Below are 22,368 nucleotides of genomic sequence, written 5' to 3'. Positions count from 1 at the left end.
TAAGTACATAAAGAACACTTGAAATAATGAAATATATGAAAGACTATTTTCCCTATTGGGTCTGGAGACATGTGGTGTGAAGTGATGAGATAGTAGTGACAAACTCTCCCTGTGCTATTTGAAAGAGCTATATGTATTCTACTTTACTCAGGGAAACAATGTATTGCAGTCATTAAGCCCTAAAGATGGCTGAATTTTGAAGTAGATTTGAAGTCTAGTCTTGGCTCTGCTACTTATTTTTTGTGAGTTAGGGCAAGGTAATGAAATTTTCTGCCTTAACACTTTCCAGATAATGCCTTTTAGGAATGTTGATACCGTGTAAAGAACAATCAGCGTAGCAAGTAATAACTATCCCTTCTTATACTCCTAATTCTACTCTTATTATCGCATTACATATTGCAAGTGCACCTTGTCCTGAATGCAGAGTAGGTATTCTGAAAATTGCAAACCAGATAAAATATGGTGAGATTTTTGTGACATTGCATTAAAAAAGCCAACATGTTGAGTATTCTGTGTGCCTCACACTGTGCTTGTAGCATTGCATGCGGTATCCAATGATGAGAATAAAGAACTATGCTTGGGCTTCCCTGGTGGCACAGTGGTTGAGAGTCCGCCTGCCGATGCAGGGGACGCGGGTTCGTGCCCAAGTCTGGAAGGATCCCACATGCCGCGGAGCGGCTGGGCCCATGAGCCATGGCCGCTGAGCCTGCGCATTCGGAGCCTGTGCTCCGCAACAGGAGAGGCCACGACAGTGAGAGGCCCGCATACCGCAAAAAAAAAAAGAACTGTGCTTGCATTTCTTTATGCTTTGATGGTTTTTCATATTGCCTACTCATACATATTCTGTAAATCACTATGTTCTAAGAGGATACAAAGTTACATAAAGCAGAATCCCCCAAGAAGTGAGTGAGGGGGGAAAACGTACAACAAATACGGCATAATATGTCAAATGCTTCAAGGGGCATTCAGGTTGTAGATTTGGGAAAATTACAAGTGGAAAAAGTGTGGGTAAGATTAATATTTATTTTATTCTATGGTCTTTAAGCTGAGTCTTGACTTAGAGCATTTGGATATGTGAGGAAATGGGTAAGCCATCCAAGGTGCCCAGTTGTAGGAAAACATGGGGAATGGTGGCTTGGATGAAATGTAGAGGGTTCGATGAGAGGTCGTTGTGGCAGGTGTTTTGCATAGTGCCAGGCTAAGGAGCTTGTACTTTATTTTATAAGCAATTTTATTATTCACTCAGTACCCATTATATATTTTTATTTATTTGATGAACATTTATTGAAGACCCAGACCCACCATGTGGTAAGTGATGGGCTGGATACTGGGCCCATGAAGATGTATAATGCGAGATTCCTTCCTTCAAAATTAGACACTGCCTAGGAAGAAGTATTCTATATCAAAAAAAAAAAAAAACTTCATGTCCATACCCTGCCAACTTGGCTCCATTTTAAAAGACCAGTGGAAATATATATTGTTGTCCCTTACTATCCACAAAAGATTGGTGCCAGGACCCCAGCAGATACAAAGTTTGAGGATGCTCAAGTCCAGTATATAAAATGCCATAGTACAGTCGTTCCTCTGTATTTGCCAGTTCTGCATCCCTGCATATGTGGAGGGCTGATTGTATTAGAAAGCTATATTATGGAATTAATTTTACTTAATTCCTATATAACCTCAATGGGCCATGCCCCAGCAGCCTGTGAATATGAGTGAAGTAACACCGACATTAAGGCACAATTATCACAAGTCATGGCTCCCACCTGTATAATCATAACAATTCAGCCTTTCTCTGTTTCCAAGCTCTCCCTAGCTATTTCTGGGAGCACCTGGAATGTATCACATCTGAGGAGAACTGCCCTTCTCATGTTCTTCTCCTTTGATTCTTCTTCTTTGATACCCCATTGCCTACAAACTGGCCAAGGAAGGCACCTCACCAGGCCACAGGCAGCCAGCATCTTCCAGTCGATGCCTGCTTCACTGCCTAGGTACTGTCCAGGAGTTTCCAAACCTACAAAAACTTCTGGGTGCCATACAGTGCTTTGATTCCTCTGGTTCCACTGCATTTCTGGGTTCACTCTGTCTCCAGAGCAAACAGGAAGAATGCTCTTCTCCCCAGTCACCTGCATATTTCACTTGGTATTTTAGGTCCTGAAGCAATAGCGCTTAGGCATTGAATCTCACAAAGTGAGAAAACAGCTTCTTTCCATACTGTCTGAGGCCCTTTCCTCAACAGAACTCAGATCTACTCCCTGGGACTCAGCTGGGTTACATGAACCATTTTGCCATCTCTCAGAATTCCCATTGACCTCCACAAGCTCAAAATTCCTCTGAAGTCACTGTGTTTTCACCAACGAATATCAGTACCTGCAATTAGACATCTGGGTGGTGACCATGATTCTGCCAATTCAGTAGGCAGACCCAACTGAGGTACTCCATTTTATCTTTAAGTGTGCCCATCCCCCCATGGGAGGCCCTGTTAGCTGGGAAAGTTATATAAATAAAGAGTATGAAATAAACTGATATTGCATTTTCATGTGCAGTATGCAAAGTGCATCTCCCCGGGAGATATCTATTTACTCAGCTCTGTGGACAGCTTCGGGACAGGATAAGGTGTTTTAGAAATGTTACTGCATAGTTGCTTTCTGCAGTAAGGGCCAAAAAAGAAATACACTCCGTGTTTGACTGGAAACCCAAAAGAGACAAAATGTTTTCGGAAATGTGTGCATCATGGACTACTAAATTTGGGCTCATAACCCCTTCTCTCCAATTATATTCCTGGAAATGTTTTTCAGTCTCTTTACATAAAATAATCAGTGGACCACAGGGAACAGGCAAACTTGCGCAGAGTATATACCACACCTCCATGGAGCTAGCCAACACTTCCAGAGAACCACACGATTCCCCAGCTCTTAATATGGTTTATTATAAAATCCTTTACCTGCCTCAAAGCACTTTTCTTCAAAGCAGCTTTTAAGCTGAAGCTGAGGACCAAAGAATGCCTTTAACAGAATCCTGAAATAGCTTTTAACCCGAGGCTGAGAAGAGAAAGTGCTTTTAACCTAAAGTGCTTTCCTCTTAGGTGCTTCAGCATGTACCTAGCACTCAGCATTAGTTGCTGTGAGAACACCCTTAAGACCCAAATGAAAGAGGCTCCATTATAGATATTCAAACCCGTTATATTAATATATTACACGTAATATTTGAAATCATTAAGCAGTTTTGCTCCAACTAAATTTGAATCTTTTCTTATTGAACTATGCATTCATGCAAATAAATTGAAGTCTTACCACCTGGGATTCTAACAAATCTATGCTGATATCTGGAAAAGTACATTGTTCTTTCCTAGATTTTACTTAAATCCAGAGTGACTCAAAATTTCCACACCTTCTCCACCCTAGAAGAAACTTTCAACTTTTATCCATCACTGAATGACATTTCCAACTTTAGTCCATATTTGTTTGAGCTAAAAAGGTAATTTTATTAAATCATTTAGAATTAATTCAATCAAATATCTGAATAAATTTTATGTATCAAGTTTTCTTCTTAGTCTCATCACTCAAACAGAAATAAAAGTACTGATTTCACAGTAATTTTAACTGCAGTGAAGTTCCTACTAAGTAAAGTAAGTAGACAACCCAACCTATTAAACTTTTAACTTCAGAATAATTGCAGTAAGTTGTGTGCTTGAGCAGTTGAATTCCATGGACAGTTTTCTATTTTAAAAACATAAAATGTGCACAAATAAGGTTAAGGTAGCAAAGTTTGACATCTTTGAATTTTATTCCCTTTTCCTTTTGTAGACCCCTGTGTAATTCTAATAAAATGAGGACAGGCAAAGGAAAACCAGAAAGTATTGTCAACCCAAAATATAAATAATCAGTCTTTGCTAAGCAAAATTTGGCCATGTCAGTCATCCAAAATGCACTAATGCAAACTAAACTGAAATATATTTCTTTCATACTCAAGTGACCGTGGCACAATCTTTACATAAAAGTCACTTTCTTTTATACATTCTCTTATTCATTTATTCATTCATTCATTCACTCATTCATATATATTTAACTTGGCATCCAGAAGGGAGTGTAATAGGATGCAATAGAAGTACATCTATTTCTATAGGAAAGAGGAAGAAATTACATTGATCTTGTTCTACTGTGTAAAGCTTCCTTCACCTTGAATATTCTTCTCCAGCTTACTCTATATTGTAAACTTCCATTCATTTTTAGTCCTCCAGCTCAAAGTTGCCAACTCCATAAATCCATCCCTGTCTTCCTCATTCTGAATTAGTCCTCTCTTTTCTTTATCCCCAAACTATAATTTCAGTGGTTGAATATTTTAATACCTTCCAAGGAGACTGTGAACTATCTCTGGTAGATAGAGATCACCTTACTTCGCTCTGCTTTGTTATTGCCTAAAAGAGGGTAAGGAAAGAAAGGAAGCAGGACATGAAATCTTTCAGTGGTTTTAGAATTGCTATTTATTTACAATTTCTCATCCTTCTTGTGGAAACTCTTCTGCCCATGGGTGCTCCTTTGGTAGAGCCTGCTCCTCCCACCAGCCTCACAGTGTTGGGCTACTCCTATGTTAAGTCTTTGGACTTCTCTTTTCTTTTCCTTCTCCTTCAGACTACTGAGCACTATTGCTGAAATATTCCAGCCCTGTGGCTTCAGATTCCATCTGCAAGCTTTCCAAACTTAGTACTTCACCTTCAAACTCCAGACCCTTGAAACTCTAGTCTTGCATGTTCAAACATCTATTTGACATCTCCTAGGATGTTTGGTAGACATCTCACATTTACCTAGAGCAACCCTTGGCTTCCGAATGGCTTCCATGTGTTCTCGACCTCAGGAAATACCTCTGCTCTTTGCCAGCCGGGGTCACCCTCCATGCTATTCTGTCTCTTCTACTCTCATCAACAAATCCCACCTTAAAAATATATTCTACATTCAACCACTCTCAGTTACTTCCACTGTTACCACCCTACCCAAGCACTATCATCTCTCACTGGACTATCTTACCAGCCCCCTAACTGGCCTCTCTGCTTCTTTTCCTGACGCCCTTACATATAACCTCCACATGGCAACTAGAAAGATCATTTAAAAACATAAATCACTTTAAGTCACTTTCCTGCTCAATAATTTCCAATTACTTAGAATAAAATCATACTTAAAATAATATCTATTGCCCTTCCTGTGACCTATAGGGTCCTACCTGCTTTGTCCCCCAGGCTACCTTATCAGTTTCATCCTCAGCCATACTTCCTGTTTATCATTTCACTCCAGCCACACCGGCCTTCTTGCTGCTTCTCCAGGGTATGCAACTTACTCCCATTTGCTACTCCTCTGATGAAATGCTCTGCCTGTGTATTGGTATGGCTCATGCCTTCACTTCTTTGGGTCTCTGCTCAATGCCACTGTCTAGCAAATGTCTGCCCTGACAACACCTCTCTCTTTCTATCTCCCTGCCATGCTTTATTTTCTCATAGCACCTATCACCATCTGACATTGCATTCCATGTTAATGTCTTTATGTGTTTGTTTCCTCCATTTACATACAGGCTGTGTAAAGACAGAGAGTGTTCTGTTCATTATTCCATCCTCCGAAGGCACTGAAAAATATTCAGGGATGGATAGATTGAATGGATGAATACAAAAATGCAGTAACATTCACTTGGTCAAACCATTCTCTTTAGTATTGTGATTCTGTGCAGACACATATAAGGGGAGGGTGTGTGTGTGTGTGTATGTGTAATTCATGTGTTGTGCTGCTCTGGGTAAGCAGAGGTAAGGAGAAGTATAGGGCAAAGTGTTGCCTAGGGGAGACAAATACAGAAAAAATTTTATTCTCCTTGTTACATTTGGGTTAATAAACTCTTCATTTAAGATACAAATTCCTTCCTGATTAGTGGACCCACCAATGTGTCCGTTGCATTAACTGGACCAAAATTGAGTTGAGATCTATTTTTAATGAGTTTAGGAGCTTAAAGCAAGGGGCCAAAAGGTACTTCATAGAAGCATTGTTTGGGGTTGAGGGTGAAATTGTGAAAGGTGGCGATGGCTGGAAGCCTGAAAAGGGAAGAAGGAGAAAACATGGAAAGGACTGGGGAAGAACTCACCATACCGTCTGATTGGCAGCTAGCCTGTCTCTGACACTCATCTTCGGGCCGATCTTGTCAAAGGATGCCACCCCTGCAGCCAACTGTCCAATGTCTATTGGAAGCTGCAGACCCCAGCCTACCCTTGTTTGAGAAGATCTTCTCCCTAGAGCCTAAGCCAGTTTCCTCCAGGCCAGCCTTTCCGGAGTAGACATTATCATTTTCCACCAGCGACTTTAAAGTCTGTTAGTAGATGAGATCCAAAAATATGAATAAACATGTGGGGGGGAACTATACACAGAAGTGTATATACTTTAAATTCCTATTTATTTAGATTCCAAACTACCTAAAAGTTAAAATAATTAAGCGTTTCCCTGTACTTGCCTCTTATGAGAAAAGAAATCACAAGTAAACAAGGCAATGAGAGAGATTTACTTTCATTGTATATTAGAGACTCAACGGAGTATCAGCCCAATTTTTGATATCTATGTAAAAAAAAGCAATAGCTGATATTTTTAATCAAAGCCCTGAGACATCATAAGACAATGCGGTACCTTCCGAAGCGCTTAAGATAGATTAAGTTCAGTGCTAGTGTTTTAGCATTAAACGTATTTTTCCGCATCTTAATTCAAAGGCATAAGCCATCAGTAAACTATAGCTCTTAACTTAAATCACCTATTTCTTCAAAACTATTCAGTAAAGTTGTGGGAAAGTTATATGATGGGGGCTCATATAGTGGGTATTTTAAAGGTGAGGAAGAGAAAAATGTAAGAATGGAAGTGGAGAAAATACAAGAATAGAAATACGATTCCCTCATAAGCAATCTGAAAGTTTTGGTCTGGAAACCTGCTCCCAAAAGGAAAAGCAAATGTCACTTACAGTTTAAAATCAAAAGATGAAATCAGTGAAATTGCTGAAATTACCTGTGTTGAGAATATTATTTTAGCCCTCCACTCTCCACTGCCCTGCCCTTATAGCAACCTATTGGGAAATGATCTGCCCATGTGTGTGGCAGTCCAGAGGGAGAAAATTTCCAAGTGAATGCTACCTACTATGGAAGCTACATGGGCTGTATTTTTTCTCATTTCAACCCATTTTTTAGACAAAATCTCAACCCGTTGGACATTGTCTATTGGAACTTCAGATCTCGAGTAATTGATGAACAGAAGTCACTAGGACAGTACTGGTGGTGGAGGTGACAATGCGTATAGCATCCTGACCCAGCTCTCAGAGTTACAAGGCAGTTGCTCTACTTCCTTTTTCTTATTTCGTGGATCTCCTGAGAACCTTGGATTAAACATCTCCAAGACTGGTCCCTCGCCTCCAGTATTTTCTTTGAAGAATTAATAAATTACTTTAATTTTTAAATTTTATTTTGGAGTATAGTTGCTTAACAATGTTGTGTTAGTTTCAGGTGTACAGCAAAGTGATTCAGTTATAAATTACTTTTAGTTCTCAGTAAATTCTTTGAGTTTCCTCCTACCCCTATCCTTCACCATCATTTGAATAACTTTTTCTTTGCTTAAGATAGCCACAGTGGATTTTTTTCTATTGTAGCCAAAATCCTTGATGAATATGCCTCATTACCAAAATAATTATCCAATATGTGTGTGTGTGTCCGAACAGTTCCGTTTTTTGTTGTTGTTTTCTCTTCCCCTCTTTATTTCTTCATGTATGTAGTTCTAGGTGCTTTGTTTTCTTTAAAATTCACTAGAGTGGCCGCAATGGGCCTCTGTCCTGAAAGCAGAATAACATCATCTTGAAAAGCATGTGGAGACTGTCTCCCTGCGTAAATGATGATAACATCGTCACATTATTTGAACATTTAACTGCCTCTATTGAGTAGCTTTCCTCATAGTTTTGATTCATTTGGAATCTAACTGACAAAGATCCCATTACTGGGTGTTCTTTTCATTTTTTTGTCAAAAAATACATAGCAGAGATGAGGGAGAATGAAGCTAATCTGTGATCTGGGAGGCTTAACCTGGTTATGCTGATGAACTAACTAAATCGGTCAAAAGTTTGAGAGCTTAAAGATTAAAAACCACCATTCCCTAGTTAAACTCTAATTCATTATGTAAACAACGTAATTTGTAAGTGCAGTCATGTGGAAGGTCTATTTGTTTTTCTCACCAAAAGATGCTTTCAAAGAAAAATTACAGAAAATGGATTTTCTCCAACCAATGTGTTGCCTGCCACCCCTGGTACAAGCGTTGAAGCAGGAGAACAAAGATGTAATGATCACACCAGCCAAGGCCATAGGCATGTGCAGAGCATTCTGAAAATATTGGCACCCCTAGCAAGAGGTGTTTTCTAAATACAAAAAGTTGTTAAGAGAGGAATAAAGGATTACCAGTGAGCCCACAGATGGGACTATAGATGGGGAGCCGGGAGCTCAGGGTTCTGGGACTGCTCCCTTTTTTGGAATACCATAAGGAGGGGAAAAGCAGAAACAATCCTTAATGTTGTGCCAGCCTAGCAAGCATGGAAGTTTAGGGGGCAAAAGCTAGGTCATCAATGCTTGCCAAGAAAACAAAACACCTTCTCTCTCCCTCCCCCTTTCTTTACACGGTTTTAAGAAAGAAGGTTCTGTGGTTCAAAGACATTCCTATAATTTAATGGTCTTCCTTGGTGTATCAAACTCTGGACTGTATCAGAGTTACAGATGGGTGGCAGTCTTACAACAGCCCCTAAATTGGACAATGATGTCTAAGCTAAATCTCTATGATTTACTTCCTTTGGATATAGCACTTTTGACTTTGCAAAGTCGTTTCATGTATAACACCATCTCCTCCACGTTATATAATTCACCATGTAATGTTGAAGGCTAATGTTGTAGTCAAGTTGTTTTTTAGTTGTAATTGATAGAAACTTATTCAAATTGCAAACGTAGGAATGGAATTTATTGGACTACTTAACTGAAAAGTCCAAGGGACAAGGATAGCTTCAGGCATGACTGGACTTCTGGGCACAAAATGCTATCGAATCTTTATCTCCTCCACCCCTCAGCTGTTTTCCACTCTGTTGGCTTCATTCTCCAGTATGTTTTCCCAGAAGCTGGCAATATAACTTCTAGAAGCTTAGACTCATATCCTCATAGTTTACCAAATCCTATAGCAAGAGGGCTCCTCTTTCCCAGCAGCACTAAAAAAAGGAAGCCCCAGGATTTGCTTGCCCAGATCCAGCTGGGTCATGTGTTCATGTCTGAACCGATTACTGTGGCCGGGGGAGGAAATGCATGTTCATCCCTGGAGCTGGAGCTGGTGAGGTCAGCACTACTCAAAACAAATGGCAGCATAATGAGAAAGTATCATCCCCAAAGGAAAACCAGGGTGCTCTTACCGGAGCATAGAAGAATAGTTCCAGGGCCAGCAAAACCAACAGACATACAACATACTCTTCCTAACCAGCATCATCTGTAACAGGGGGTCTCATTTAGTTATTTTCCCAAGGCTAGTCCTTTCTATTGTGATTGTAAGCCCTTTTTGAAACCTTGTGGACAATGCTATCCACGTACTAGCCAAATTTGTCTAGTTGCATTAAACTGAAATTCCCTCTAACTTCTAATGCACCCCATGGCAACCATATATGGTGCCTAGGCATCGGGAAGTGAGAAGTTGAGGTGTGTCTGTTTCATTCACCTCTCTGTCTGCATATTAGCTTCAGTAACACTCATTCACTGCACATCACCATCTCCCCAAATGGCTGCTTTTGCCCTGCAGTGTCTAAATCTAGACGGCCCTTCAATTCAAATCCCTGGAGCAGGTAGTATCTCTGATACCACCTCAGTCTATAGTGTCCCAATTCTAAAACTTTTGCAGGACAAATTGCATTGACCCAGCTTGGGCCACATGACAACCTTTGATTCAATCAGGTTTACCTGAAAGGCTAGGTCCTTCTACTACAGAGCCATACCTTCTTGGGTAAGTATAGCCACTTTAAAGACAGGATATAAGTGAGATGGAATTTTTTGACCTTTCTGGTAACTAGTGAAAGCAAACGTCTCCCTTCTATCTAATGAAGTTCAACATATCTAAGCTCTTTTTTCACCAGGGCGTTATTGGCAATCAGGGAGGGATTGTTTTCTCTCCCAGTGAGGGATTGCCTGCACTTACCTGGACCACCCAGTAAGTGGCAGTAGCACACCTCCCCCACCCCAGGCATTATAGCAACCAAAAACAGCCAAGAGGGCATCTCACCCTTTCTAGAGCATTCTGGCAATCAGAAACACTCTGCAATTGAAATTCTCTCCTATCCACCCCAAATGAAAATCTTTCCCCAAGTCCCGTCTTTCCTTATAATTAGTGAATTCCCACCACTAAACTTCTAAAAAAGGGGGTCTATTTGCTACCTCTACTTCTTACCTTCTCTTCAAATCTTTACCACAAACATCTGCTTCTCAGTTTCATTCTATGAAAGCCATTTTCCTTATGATCAGCAATAGTGTCTGAATTTCACCTGGATATCCCATCAGTGTTCTGCTGGGTCTGAAATGCTATCCTAACTTCTAAACATCAATCTCTCTTTTCTTCTCCAAACCCTCAGTTTTCAGCATCTTAGTCTCCTTCAACCAAGCAAAAAACCTGAAAGTCCTCTTTGCCTGGTGGGTTGGCTCACCTCCTGCATCCAGTTTACAAATCCCACTGAATCACCCCATCTCTTCATTGTCTTAGTTCAGGTCCTTGTCTTTTTTTTTTTTCCCCAGAGCCTGATGTTTTGTAACTATGAACAAACGACTCAATATCTTTGGGCCTCAATTTTCTCTCCTATAAAATCAAGATGGTAATAGTATCTACCACCAAAGTGTTAAGGATTGTTATAAAGATTAAATAAGTTAAAATATATAACGTACTTTGACCCTTGCCTGGCTAAATATATCTTCGCTATTTATTATTGAGCGCCCTTGCAATAGCACTAATCACATCATATTATAACTGGTTTTGAGAGCTGTTCTTCCCCCTACACTGTAGGAGATCATGCTTCATGGATCATTGCATCTTTAGGATGGAGCACACTGTCTGGACTACAGTGGGCATGTAATAGATAGCTATGGATGAATGTCAATCTTTGCATTCTTTACAATGCCCTGCATATGGTAGGTGCTTATGAAATATTTGCTGAATTGAATTAAATAGAATTGATCTGGAGAGAATACATAATAAGAAATGCCATAATATAACATAAAACATAATGAGTTTAAATTTTAAGGTGAGAGAAATTTCCTTTGAGACTCCTCCTTAGGATTGACTCTAAACGAATGCATATTTCCACGTTCTAACCAAATTTAGATTTTTTTTCTCTATTTATTTGCTCCCCAGTTTTGGTTTCCATGTCCTGTCAACTCTCTGTTTTCATTCTCACAGCATAGCTTAGATCACCAAAAATCCAGACTCCTATTATCATCTTTATCAGTAAGCTATTGATGCCTAACAAACAAACATAGAATCTCAGTGGCAAACTGCAAAAAGCACTTATTTTTCATGTGTCTGTGGGTCAGTCTACGGCAGGCTTGAATGGACAGCTCTGCTTTAAGTTGTAGGTCTGACTGGACTTGTCTCCTCACTGAGGGTTGACCTCAGTTCTGTGCTATATGTATTTACTCTGGAGCCCAGACTGAAGGCGCAGCAGTCTACCCAGGGAAATTCTTGTCTTGGCAATAGTGAAGAAGTAAGGAGATGAGTAGAAATCTGTAATGTGTCTGAAGGCCTCAGTCTTGAATTGACACATCATTTCTACACATGCTACGTTATCCAAAGCAAGTCATATGGCCAAGCCCTATAGCAGTGAAATGAGGAAAATGTTGCCCACTCTAGTGAGTTTTACTACACAGGCAGATGGCAGAGGTAGTGAATGTATGAATCTAACTCAGAGAAGATGAGATGAATTCTCAATGATGATTAAATTTACCACAAGCCTATCCTGATTCTGGTCTTCCCAAGCAATCACATTAGCCTCTTAACAAATCTCTTTGTGTTCAGTCTTCCCCACTATCTGTGCCCCCCATTTTTTAAATGAACCTTTTGGTTACAGGTGATAGAATACCCAGTTAAAAATTATTTATATTATATTTAATTATTGTTATATTTATATTCCTATAACAGGAAGTCTAGAGAATGTGTTTTAGGATAGGTTTAAAAGTTCAACAATATTGTTGAGGTCTCAGGTTTTTGTACCTTCTTTTTTAATCATGTTTAGCTTTTGTTTGCAAGCTTCTTGCCTCGTGGTGACAAGATTGCAGCAGTAGCTCCAGGCATTGCATGATTGCACAGTGATGTTCAAAGCAGGAAGGAAGAAAGAAAGAATGTCTTCATATACCCCTCTCCGTTTATCAGGGAAAAAAATCTTCTCTTGTAGATTCCCAAGTCACGTTCCCTTACATTTTACCAACCAGAACTATCTAATTTAAACTAACTAAAGCTACAGGGGAAACAGAAGTCAATGGAGAACACTTTCAGTTTCTGTCTTATGAGTGGACTTTAAAAACAAGAAAGAAGGGGCTTCCCTAGTGGCGCAGTGGTTGAGAGTCCACCTGCCGATGGAGGGGACACAGGTTCGAGCCCTGGTCTGGGAAGATCCCACATGCCACGGAGCAACTACGCCCGTGAGCCACAACTGCTGAGCCTGCGCATCCGGAGCCCGTGCTCTGCAACAAGAGAGGCCACGATAGTGAGAGACCCACACACCACGATGAAGAGTGGCCCCCGCTTGCCACAACTAGAGAAAGCCCTCGCACAGAAATGAAGACCCAACACAGCAAAAGTAAATTAATTAATTAATAAACTCCTACCCCCAACATCTTCTAAAAAAAAAAAAAAAAACAAGAAAGAAGTTGGGAGGGGAATAGCATGTGTATAAGAAATCGATGGTGTTTGCACACTCTCAAATAATTACCTGCCTGACTTAATATTTAAGACTCTTCATAACATAATCTTCATCTCCTTTTAAAGCTTAATACATCAAGATTTTTCTAAATAAGAAAGAGTGAATGTTTTCCTCAGCACACCACATCCTTCTCATCACTCTTCTCATCATTGATGTGTTTGTCTGCCTCTCCTCCATCTTCTCCAAATGCCCTTTTTGTCCTTTTTCTTACCTCTCCAATCTAAGTCTTACTTATCCTCGAGGATTCATTTCTTCTTTGGGAAGTCTTCCATGTGCACTCAAGGCTGTTCAGGTTGCCCTGCCACATGCATCTGTGCTTCCCCAGGTATAGTATTTTTCACGATATGTTCTTACCTGTTTACTTATATGATGCCCGCACTAGTCAAGAAACTTTTAGAGTATAGGAATTGAGTCTTGGTTATTGTGTTACCAGTGCCATTCCTAGTTCCTGATGCAGAGCAGGCACTCAGAATTTTTTTTTTTTTTTTTTGGCAAATAACTGAGTGAATGAAACAGTAAATACACTAGAATGCCTTCGTCTTCATCTTCCTGTATCTACCTATCAGAAGAAAAAAAAATAAACAAACAAAAGAAACCTCTCTCCAGATTTTAACACCACTCCATTCAGGAATCTATCTTTTTGGAATGGTCTCCATCTCATAAACTTCCCTCCACTCTGCCCCCACCAAACACCGCATCTACACTACATGACACAAAAAACTCGATACTATAGAACATCCTCCTTAGCACTGAGTACCTTTTATGATACCTGTTATAGTCTATTTTTTATATTATTTGAATATTTCTTTCAGCCCTACAGTATTATGACCTCTTGATATCTTTTTCACAACCTAATATGCCTACTTCATCACTACAAGTATAGAAGATAATAAATATTTGTGAAATGCATTTGAATTATGATTACTATTAAAGGATTTTCTACTGTATAACAATTCCGCCTGACTATAACCTCTGGCCAAATTAAATGATCAAATCTGAAGTTTTGGATTATTTTTCTTAAGTAATATTTTATTTTATCCTTTCTTATAGTGGTGACTCACTGTTTTTGAACAAATCTTTGTTACTTGACCAGCTATTCAAAGGAAATACCTATGATTATTTCCCACTTCTCTACACTATGTTACTGTGTTTTGAGCTTATCTTCTTTCTCTCTCTTGCAAAAAATGCACATTTCCATATTGAAGTACATTATTATTGGTGTTTTAGCCTTAATTCTTTCCCTCTCTGCTAAGTTCTCAATTCAAGCCATCACCTTTTCTGAGAAATGGATGAAAATCGTGACTTTCTTGAAGTCTCACCACAGTCCATGTTGACTACCCCTTTGTAATAATGCATCGTTTAGCATTCTGTTATGCTGCATTTTATATTTTTCTCCCCACTTCTGCTAAAAATGTGTTTTAAATGCATTGAAGACCTCCACTGATGATTAAGATGCTGTCTTACAGTCAATAATTCAATAAATATTTATTGAACTTCTAATGTATGCCAAACGTTGTCGAGTTACTGGGGATCCAATAATAAAGGAAATAGGAATAGTCCTTACTCTCCTGGGTTTTGCATTCTAAGCAAGGGAAGCAACTAACCAGTAAACATATCAATCTAATATGTCAGGTGGAGAAAAGTGCTCCAAGAAAAGTAAGGTGGGGCAGCATGGAGAGTTCTATTGGCAGTGGTTGCCAGGTTTTATTTAAAGGTGGATAGGAAAGGCTACAATAAGAAGGCGACATTTGATCAGAGAGCTAGGACAATAGAGCTCCATGCAGAGGAAATAATAAGTGCAATGTCCCTGAGGCAGAGCATGAATCAGCAACGTCGACAGAGTGGTGGCAGGCAAGTGATGAGCGGGAAAGAGTAGAGAGGAAGCAAATGAAATCAGTTAATTGGTGGAAGGTCAGGTCGTTTACTGCCTTGGAAGTGATGTTAGGGAATTGGATTTCATTCTGTGGTAGAGGGGAAGCCCTTGAACCTACTAAATATTTGTTTCATTATCAGTAATCAACATCTATGCTGTTTAAAAAGGTTCTGGAAATGGATGGTGGTGATGGTTGCACACCAATGCACATGTACTTAATGCCACTAAACTGTACACATAAAAGTGGTTAAAATGGACACTTTTATGTTACATATATTTTAACACAGTTTTAAAAAATCTTTGTGTGAATGTCGTGGACCCAAATTTGTGCTAGGCACTGGTGACTGTAAGAACATATAAGCAATGCAGCACTCAGAATCTGCTTTGAGAAAATACATTCCATATATTATAAGTGTAAATACACAATGCAAGGTAGCATAAATCATGTTCCAAATGAGAGGGCTAGGCTAGAATTTCACAAAGTGTGTTCTGGGAAACATTAGTCTGGAGAGATGCCCTTTGAAACAAAAGGATCTTACTCAGATAAGTTTGGGAAATAATGCATCCTCCAGTCCCGCCTGGAGATTCCCAGTGCACACTGGCATAACACAGGCTCTAAAAATAAGTACACATGAAAGAAACCTGTTTAACTTTGTTTAACCCAATGTGGCTAAACCATTTTTGATTACAGGCTTTTTCCCCAAAATCGCCTATTAACATCCTGAAGAACTGGTATTCCAAAGAACCTATGTTACAGGAGACATAAAGCTGAGATAGGAAGGATAGAGTTTATGGAGAAAGAGCCATCTGAGCTGAGCCCTAAAAGAAAGGGGATACTTAGATTAGAGAAGAGGAAGGGCATTCAAGGCAGGAGAGATGTGAAGAAATTCACTTCAAAGTAAGTCTCCGGGAACTTGCTTTCTTTGAATATCATTGAGCCACAGGGTGAATCTTCTACATATACTAACAACATCATAATTTTGATAACCATTGACAAATTTGTTCTCAAACACTAAGACACCAATTCGCTAAGATTAATTATTTTATAGAAGTTTTAATTCCTTGTCATTATTTTATAGACAACAAAGTTAAGCCCAGAGAGACTATAAATTACTCAGTCATCCCTGCCTAATCGATGGCAGAGTGTTAGTTTTCTTTCTCTGGGGCCGTAGTCCTGTTCCATAGAGAAGGGAGTTATGGTCTTTGTATGTCTGCAATAGACACTTTGGAATTAAAGCAAAAAATCGATTCCTATGCAAGATGCAGATTTCATCATTCAGTGGATATGGAAACAGAATCAAATTAAAGAACAACGCAAGCTTGGATTTTAATGAAGCTCATCTTTGTTTCTTTTGCAGATCAAATTTTTGGCTCTCATCTGCACACAGTGTGTGAACGTGAAAATTCCACAGTTCCGCGGTTTGTAAAGCAGTGCATTGAAGCTGTCGAAAAAAGAGGTGGGTAACTGAATATACAGCAATTTCCCCCAATACTGTACCCTCTACACAACCAGTGCTCAAGTTAACAGCACTGACAAGCTATGAAATTAAAATCTGACTTTTGTTAATCAGTTAAGAGGATCAAGTTTCTTATTAACTTCAGTTTGTTTTCACAGTAGGGACATCAATAATTCCCACTAATGTTCTTTTTTTAATATTTTTTTCTGTCTGACATGTTGTTGATTCAATTGCAAACTTCTTGTTTTCTCGCCAGTGATAAAACATTCATAAAATATCAGCACTCACAGTGTTAGAACCCTCCTAACATTCATGCTGGTAGATTTTGTGCCAGAACATGTTTTGGTAAGCCCCCAACATTACCCAAGTGAAGCAAACAGCGTTTCTACTTGCACATGGTGATATTCCATCTTCCACGTGTATCTGTTCAGCACAGAATATGCCTAACTGGTTTTCCTGGAACAATTAACAGACACACCTCCAGTGTTAAGATGACCTTTGATTCCTATATTTCAACATTCTGTTTTCCATTTGAAATTATTTCATCTTACTGAGGGGAACAAAACAAAACCCATTTGACTCATCATTTCTATGCTAGTCTACCTGTGGGGTGTTTTTCCTTCAGACTATGACTTTATTCATTCAAGGTCATTTTCCCTGAAAGATACATACAGTAGGTGCAGAATCTCAAAAAATATATTGTATAGAAATGTGAAGCTTCATCACCATCTGTTACAAGTTTACAACATATTCCCAGGATCTAGGGGAATATATATCATGTAAAAGACAGAGGTGTTTCCAGAAAAAGAAGTGGTGAATCTATTCCCCTTTTCAGCTCCCAGTCTCTTAAAACAATAGAACCAAGGGAAGAAATCTTTACCAAGTTATCTGCTAGGGAAAAGCCATTTTAATTCTCTCGATGTTACCTGGCTTTATCATAGAAACATAATAAAAATGGTCTGCAATTTCCAGCTCCTGGAAATTCATACTTTGATTATACTATAAGGACAGCCTTGGGATCCTATTATTCCCATGTCAGTAGGGAATGAGAGAATAACAAGAAGGGGACGAGTGGGTAGAGAAAGTGGATAAAGTGAGCAGCTTTGGGGAAAAGCATATCAACACATCAGAGAGAAGAGCTGAGGGTTCAAAGAGAGAGGAGAAAACAGTAAAAGCAGAATGAACACAAGGAGAGGTATCTGTGAGGAATGGAATCAATTGGAGTTTAGAGAGAAATGTCTTTTTATTGTATGTTGCAATCTCATTTAATTTTGTAAGTACATATTTTAGGAATAAATATTATTGAATAAGTACTTAAAGCCAAATGGATCACTGAAAATGTTATAATGCCATTATTGCTAATAGTTAAATTATCATCATTTTCAGGAAATCTTCATTCTCTTATAAATACTCAGCATTGATGGTGTGAGCACTGTTATATTAGCAAAAATCCAAATAGGACTTTGGGGGAAGCTGTACATAATAAGATGTGTGCCCATAAAAAAAGGGTTCTATAATTCTCTATTTATGTACATACCCCAGGCAAAATGAGAACTCTGCTAGATACAGCCTTGTGGCATGCAAACACCATGGTATTGCAGAATAGAAAATGCCCATAAATAGAAACTGTATGTTTTGTTCATGGCATTTTGTTGGTGATTTTTAATAAAATAAGACAATGTATTTTCTGACAGGGGCAATCATATTTGGCATTATATTTCATTGTCCCAATGTTTACTCTTAAAATGAATCTGTAGATTCAGCACTGAACAGGCACTAATCACATATGATTATTAAAATAATTCCTAAGTGTTTTAATGAAGCTCAAAGACTGCAATTCCATAAAGCAACTGATAATTCAAAGCATTTTGGCAATGTCAGCTTGAAGGAACTGTATGGAAATGTTCAACAAAAACTCAGAGACACAAGGTAAACCTCTCACATCACTGCACGATTTACAAGTGTGTGCTTTTGATTATATTTTTCTATGATCATTTGTTGGATTAATATTCTTACATTGATATGCCAATTCTATTTACTCAAAGTGTTGTTTTTACTAAATTTTGGCATAAAGCACCTCAGGACAGAAATAATTTATGTGAATCTAAGTCCAATGTTTATGCAGGCTTCTGATGACATTTTATGCTGGGGTTGTTGTTAGGAAGTAGCATATAAAGGTGCCAAGTCTCTCAGCACGGCTGGACTCTGCATATCTAGAGCCCTCCTTCTAATGGCCAGATCCTCTTCCAGCCAAGATACTTAACTGCAGAGTCATGGGAAATGCTTATGGACCAGTTATGGGAAAGGCACTTTTAATGAAAACTGTGTGTTTACTCTCACAGTCTTAGGAAAATGGTCTCAATCCTCACTACAGCAGCACATCAGCTGTTATAAAAAATATTTGTTTCCTTTCTCTCTCTTTTTCTTGAGGTTATTTCCCCCACCTTAAAAAAATAATTTACAAACTGTAGCTGGATTTTTTTAATGCTTCTTACATGCTTGATTTCAAATGAAACAACATCAGGAGGGCATTTCTCACCATTTATTCATTCATTCCACCATTCATTCATTCATTCATTCAGTTAGTTACTTGCACTTGGCAGAGCCAGTTTGCCCATGCTCCTCTAGTCTCCACAGGGAAATCCTACCCAGCCCTTGGCACAAGATACATTCTCTATTCATCACTGGTACAGTGGTATTAGTTACATTTTAAATTTTGCATCTCTTGGACCTACCTAGAAAGAAATCTCTTAGTGAGCCAAATGTAAACCAATTTAGCGAATCACTTGTTTAGTACGTTTCCTTATCTTGATTTGGATTTCCTTTATTCCTCTAAACCACCAGAGCATTCTCCTTCTTACCAACTATTATAACTAGATTAAAGTTATTTCTGTGGTTTCTGACATTGTCTGCTCAGCCTAGAAAACATACAGAAAACTTGGAGGGCAAACTGTAAAGGAGTGTGTTAGTCTTTAAAGCTTTTCCAAGTGGTTCATTCTCCCTTGCCTTGCCTTTACAGTTTTAGATTTTATATATATATGTGAAATCATAAGTAGCCAATGAAAAATTCAACTTATGTTTCTTCTTCCAGAGCAGTTTCTGCAAAAATATTGAATTATTGTTCAGCTAATGCTCAATACATATGGTAAACTGACTAAAAGCAGGAGATCATCTGATACTTTTTTGAGGTCTGGGGGGACGAGCCTGGAGAGGATAACATTGTGACACACTGGTGGTATGTAGATCCAAAGAGGGAGAAGTCCAGTTTTCAGTGCTTTATAAAATAATTTCTGTAGTTTATGATGACCTCAAAGGTGTCTAGAAATTGCTTACTTAAAAATAGGGTCACCTGTATCACTTAGAGACAAGGACCTAGGAGACATGAACTAAACAAAGTACTAAACTGGTATAATTAGTGCTGAGACCTTAATCCATAGTTTTTTATATGAAAACTATGTAACTGACTGACTACTCTTTGTGAAGACCAGTTACTGATATTTGGAAAGAACGGCACACAGTGTGTGCGGCATTGTAAACACTCACTGAAGTAACAGACACTAGTGTTTATTGCATTTCAGCAGTAAGTAACTATTCAGTACCTACTCTGTGTCAGTCTCCATACTACCAGCTGAGAATATAGAGCAGATGTACATTAAACAAACTGTGATAAGTGCTGTGAAAGAAAAGAATAGATATTGTGCTAGGAGAAAGAACAACCACTACAGTAATAATAAAAAAACAATAGAAGAAGTTTGTCAGCTTAAAAATGGCATAATAGGGGATGGGGGAAATGGAAAGATCTTGGTCAAAGGGCATAAAGTTGCAGTTGTGCAGGATGAATAAGTCTAGAGACCTACTATACAAGCATGATGACCAGAGTTAACAATACTGTGATGAATACTGAAAATGAGCTAAGAGAGTAGATTTCAGGTGCTCTCGTCACAGGCAAAAATTGGTAGTTATGTGAGGAGATGATATGTTAATTAGTTGGTCATTTTGCTGTGTCTATGTATATCAAATCATCATGTTGTACACCTTAAATATATATAATTTTGGGGCTTCCCTGGTGGCACAGTGGTTGAGAGTCCACCTGCCGATGCAGGGGACACGGGTTCGTGTCCTGGTCTGGGAAGATCCCACATGCTGCGGAGCGGCTGGGCCCATGAGCCATGGCCGCTGAGCCTGCGCGTCCGGAGCCTGTGCTCCGCAATGGGAGAGGCCACAACAGTGAGAGGCCCGCGTACCGCAAAAAAATAAAACCAAAACAATGAATATATATATATATATATATAAATATATAATTTTTATTTAGAATATATTTCTAAATGACATTATAAACCCTGAATAATAAAACACATACTCTTCTGGTTTTAGCCTCCTGATAAGACCAGAAGTTTAATTACAGCCTATTTCCCAGGTTATTTTCTTGACACATTGTGACGGCACAATACAAGGAGTCACTTGGTGTGAGATACCCAAAAGAACATGCCATAAATGATGAACCAGTCCTTTTTCTACACAACAGTACCATACATTGCCAAAGACTTCCTTTATATAATAATGGAGTTAAGTAAATGAATGAACACGTTTCTACACTAAACGTATTTTTATGCATTGAATATATTTTTGTTTGTAAAGGAATACGGCTGGTTTTAAAACAATTTTTAAATTACATTTGGATTGGCATTCATCCTTTGGAATATGGTTTAACAACTCATTCTTCTTCCATGATTCCCAGTTCTGATTTTTATGCCCCTGAACTATTTAACAACATTAAAATGATACCTAGAGATCTGTTGCAAACAATGTGTACACACTTAACACCACTTAACTGTACACTTAAAAATGGTTAAAATGATAAATTTTATATTATGTGGTTTTCTTTTCCACAGTTAAAAATCAGTGATACCAGGTCTTCCAAATTTGATGATTCCAGCTATAAGCTCCTTTGCAGAATGCCTCAGCAGATGCTAACTGACAATTTTGCTCTTTCTTTTTTCTGGAACACAAAATACTATGACAAGAATGATACACAAAATTACATATTTGACTTGGTGCCTAAAAGCCACCCTGGGATCCATAACCTTGCTTAAAGATTTAAGAAAGACCTTTAGTCTACTTCTGAGAAGGTCCTTAGCCTCAAAAACTTTATCTCTCTACTTGACTTCTTAGCAGCTGTTATATTTTTTTGCTGTCGTTTGTTTGACAGGATCCAGTTATAGGTTCCGATGTCTGTTTAAAGAAACAAGGAGGCTGTTGGCTTTAAAATTCCTTCATTGCTTGTGTGATCAGCATTTTCCCAGGCTTTTCTACATAGTTTGCCAAGCAAAGGGACTGACCTTTTGTAGCAAACACTTTTTCATTTCAAAATGCTCACTTTGATTTTTGTCCCATTTTATGCTCATTCCAAACTGTTTACAACCCACTAAAAATGACTGTGAATTATATGTTTGTGTAATGGATTCCTTTTGTGGTCAGAGTGGAATGTTTACTTTGAACAATTAGTTATCTTTGGGTAGATTATAGCAACTTGGAAAAAGAATGGCTAAGATTATTATTATACCTTAACTGTTTCTTTTTGGTAATTCAGCTGCTGTTAACGTGAAGTTTGAGAGAAAGACACATTAAGAATCCCATGCCATTATAAATGAAATCTATTTCTCTAATTGTGTCAATATTTATTTAGACGTATGTATTAATATCATAAGAAGGTAAGGTTATACACCTACACAGGAGTATACTTACCGAGTCATAAAAATTCAGAACAAGGACGATACGTAAATACATGGATATTTACTATTATATATAGTGCATGCCTTGCTTAACATGTATTTGCAAATTAAGTAAGGCATGCCCATGTACGTACTTATTATAAAAAGAACAGGCAACATTCAGTGCACCAGTCTGCCTCTTGAGATACTACCAAGCGTTCACTTGCAAAAATAAAACTACATGGTCTATTCCCATTGCCTGATGATCTAGACCCCTGAAGGGCAGATCATAATGCCTTCCCTAGACAAGCTCTGCTCCCAGTTCTGCTAATTTTGTCCTGTTCAT

At 38.6% G+C, this 22,368-nt stretch overlaps 1 protein-coding gene across 1 annotated transcript in view; it reads left to right on the top strand.

Moving 5' to 3' along the window:
- ARHGAP15 (Rho GTPase activating protein 15) overlaps positions 1 to 22,368 on the top strand; it is a 604,198-nt gene that overhangs the window by 363,192 nt on the left and 218,638 nt on the right. The window contains exon 10 of the mRNA XM_029224609.1: positions 16,213 to 16,311. Within this exon, the coding sequence (XP_029080442.1) occupies positions 16,213 to 16,311 (99 nt within the window). The remainder of the gene's footprint in view (positions 1 to 16,212; positions 16,312 to 22,368) is intronic.

Source organism: Monodon monoceros, unplaced genomic scaffold, assembly GCF_005190385.1.
Source record: "Monodon monoceros isolate NGI ecotype Baffin Bay Population unplaced genomic scaffold, NGI_Narwhal_1 Super_Scaffold_16, whole genome shotgun sequence".
NCBI classification, from domain to species: Eukaryota; Metazoa; Chordata; class Mammalia; order Artiodactyla; family Monodontidae; genus Monodon; species Monodon monoceros.
The sequence above is the reverse complement of the archived record's forward strand: the minus strand, read 5'-3'. Positions and strand labels throughout refer to the sequence as shown.